Genomic DNA, 3568 nt, shown 5'->3' with positions numbered 1-3568 from the left:
ACACACTCTATCAGATTGTACGCAAACATTAGTGCGAGTATAAAGGGGACAACACCAGCACATGAGCGGTCAGAAAACTGCGCTTCAGCAGCTCCAGACACCGAGAGCTCTAACAGCTCCAACCACACAGCGTCTCCCACTGGAGTATTCCCCGGCTTCGTATCCTTCCGCGACTTGCCTGACCTCACCATGCGGTTCGCGATCTTCTCCGCCTTGTGCCTAACCTTGCTCGCCTTCTCGGAGCTCACCGCTGCAGTCAGCGCCTTATTCAACTCCAACGCCATCAAGACGGGACCAGCTGTGGTCAACACGGGGCCGACTGTGGTCAGCGAAAGTCCACAGCTGTTCCCCGTGGATGACGGCAGTCAGAACTTCGCCACTGACACGATGCAGGTGAGGATAGAGACCAGGGTCCATTCAAAGAGCTGAAGTAACTTACTTCACTGGAACTGTCTTGTTTTGCTTGTCCAACAGTGACAGCTGTTTTTGCATGTGTATCTAGAGATGTAACATGCTCATTGCTCTCTCTCTCTTTCTCTCTCTCTCTCTCTCTCTCTCTCTCTCTCTCATATATATATATATATATATATATATATATATATATATATATATATATATATATATACACACATTTGGATGTAGATGAATTAATTTTGTGCAGCATTTTGACATAAAAACAAGGCACATTCAAAGAGTCTTTTTTTTGTAACTGTAAAAACTTTTTAAAATGTTAAAAAAAGTTTTTGGAAGGCAATTCAATTGCAGGTAACTTGAGTGTGAATTTAAGCTTCTATAAATACTGAATGTAAGCTGCTAAGTTACCTATATTATGGATACATCACACTTACAAACCACCGTCTCTGTGCTGAATCTGTGAAGACTTGGATGGACTTTTTCTTTGTCTTTAAACAATACATCACAATAATATTAGTCTTTAATCATCAGAAGTGAAAGATTGGTCTGTCCCAGAGTGAAATGCAGACTTGACTTAATCTGATTTCTTACCCTGACTTTGTTTTTGCTTCTCTTTTATGTTTTAGCCTCTATCTTCACATTATGCAGCTTATGAATTGTTGAATTGTTTCGCTGACTGATAGTTTTCATGTTTCTCAGCCTTTCATTTGCGTGGTGGATGAGCAGTGTGCTGAAGACGAGTTCTGTTTCCGGTCTCGGGGCACATGCCTCCTGTGTAAGAAGAGGAGAAAGCGCTGCATCCGGGATGCTATGTGTTGTCCTGGCAACCACTGTAGCAACGGTAAGTGCTTTCTGACACAATCACATTGTGGATTATTTTCCCACCTAAAACTCTAGGTTTGTCTGAAGCTGAACGTGTAATCTTCACTACACAGCATTCTATTTTGTGGTCCTACCATTTTTAAAGGTGTATGAAACTCAGCGAAGGATATGGAGTGCATTCAAAAATCACTGTATCACTTCTGATAACAACAGAAAATCCTGCATAAAAGAAGAATAAACCCAATCCAACCTGAGATATTGTGTAAAGATATGTTATTGGCTGTGTATTATCATGCGTGTAAAGTGTAAAGTAGACATTGTGTAAAGTAGGCCTCGTTATGAGCTGACTTTACAGGTTGTAAAGTAGGGATTGGTATAATCTTAAAGACATTTCTTTACTGGTTTTATAAGCTACATGTGACAAAATATATTCAATCAAGACATGGATGAGTGTCTCTTAATAATAGAAAATAAAATTGAATAAAATTAATTATACAAAAATATGGTGTCAAGCCAAATACCACATTGCTTAAAACTATAAATTAAATAGTATACAATGTTTTATTTTTCTACAGGGGTATGCCAGCCAAATGATCCTGACATTGCACTACAAGCTGGAGTTGAAGAGCTTATGCCAGTCAGTACTCTACATGAAGACAATGCCACAGTGGTACTGCAGTCCAAGCCAGAAACTCAGGGTCTGCCTCAGAACCTGAAAGGTACATCATTAAACCTATTAAACTCTACATATGTTGGTTTAAGCATAGTACTGGACTTCTCATCATTCCATCATTGGAGAATTCTCATTCACAAAAATATATAGTCTAGGACTAGATTCAATGCCACACTTAGGTATGTTATAATCACTCAGTAAAGATTATTAAAGTTACTTGTAGACGTTTAGGTACATGTATGAGGACAGAAATCCCCCTTAAACTGAAAAGAAGGTAGCAAAATGCAACTGAGGGTGTACCGTTAAATTGTACCATTTTGCATTATAATACAGTTTTACATACATTTTATTGGTTTTATTGACTCCATCTACTTTTGTCTTCAGACTTTTCGTATTATGTTCAATTAACAAAGGTGTAATCATGCCCCTTCTAATGTGGTAGTAGAGTCAGAATAGTCTTTAACGCTCATGATAAGTAAGGTGCTTCAATTTGAACATCACATTGTGAAGTCTGGTATTCTTTTGGGTTACTATTAGACAAAACGCAAGATTCCATGAAAAGTGGTATGCTGCCAGATCTATTTGTGTAATAGGACTCCATCCCCAACTGTAACCTCAGGCCTGACTTTCTTTTTCAACTGTGTTTCCAGGTCTTGAGGGCGAGACTTGCCTGCGATCTTCAGACTGTTCAGAGGGATTGTGTTGTGCTCGCCATTTTTGGTCCAAGATCTGCAAGCCCGTTCTTAAAGAGGGTCAGGTGTGCACCAAACACAAACGGAAAGGCACCCACGGTCTGGAGATTTTCCAACGATGTGATTGTGAGGAGGGTCTCTCCTGCCGGATGCAAAAAGGAGAACACAGCAAGTCTTCACGAAGTCTTCATACTTGCCAGAGATTCTAATATCAAGGATTTTTATTTTCTGATATCTCCTGGACAATGGGACCAGTGGAATAGGGGAAATAAACAACTGAAAAAATTCAGTGGAAGCTGGACTTTGATAAATCTTGTTCTATCTCTTTCTACCTACAGTTTGTGTCAACATTGCAGAGTAGATATAAATGTTTCTCTGTGGAACTTGGCATTTGATGGTTGCAGTACATTACTGTATTGTAAATACTATAAGGAAGTTGGCACTTAAGTCTTTTATTTCTTGTCAACTATTTTTGAGGAATTATCACACCTTCTCCCTTGTTATTGTAAAATGTATATATGCAGATTTTCACAATCATATAGAGTCTGATATATGTCTATTTTTATTCTAAATAAAGAGTGTAATGATATTTGATCTACTGATCTGAAAGCTGTATTTATTTGAAGAATACATTGGGGCAATTGGTCTTTTACATATTTAATAACAAAACTGAGCTCTTGGTTCAGTGCAATGTAAATATTCAATCATATTGTTTGTGCTTCTGTATATGCCTGTTTTCATATTTGAATTCCCATTTACACCTTAACATAAGAAGCATCACGATTATTTAATCTACGAGGCCTGAGCATAGACAGCAGTCAACCCCAGCTCGTGGCGCTTCTAGTGTTAAATGTGTCACTAGCTGAGGCTGATGCTACAGTATTTTGCTTATCGATTTCCCCCCTTCCACCTTAAATGGCACTTCTGCAGATGTTTACTTCTTATTCTCAACTATTTATTTCTTCCT

General features: G+C 38.6%; 1 protein-coding gene across 1 annotated transcript; it reads left to right on the top strand.

Annotated features, from left to right (window-relative positions):
- The first annotated feature begins 52 nt into the window (after positions 1-52).
- dkk1b (dickkopf WNT signaling pathway inhibitor 1b) lies at positions 53-3142 on the top strand. The gene is made up of 4 exons (XM_066666503.1): positions 53-393; positions 1114-1255; positions 1812-1955; positions 2560-3142. Exons 1-4 carry the CDS (start codon positions 190-192, stop codon positions 2808-2810), a joined length of 741 nt encoding a protein of 246 aa, XP_066522600.1. The 5' UTR covers positions 53-189; the 3' UTR covers positions 2811-3142.
- Positions 3143-3568: the final 426 nt, after the last annotated feature.

Source organism: Hoplias malabaricus, chromosome 3 (assembly GCF_029633855.1).
Source record: "Hoplias malabaricus isolate fHopMal1 chromosome 3, fHopMal1.hap1, whole genome shotgun sequence".
Taxonomy (NCBI): domain Eukaryota; kingdom Metazoa; phylum Chordata; class Actinopteri; order Characiformes; family Erythrinidae; genus Hoplias; species Hoplias malabaricus.
Note: the sequence above shows the minus strand (reverse complement) of the source record. Positions and strands in the feature narration are given on the sequence as shown.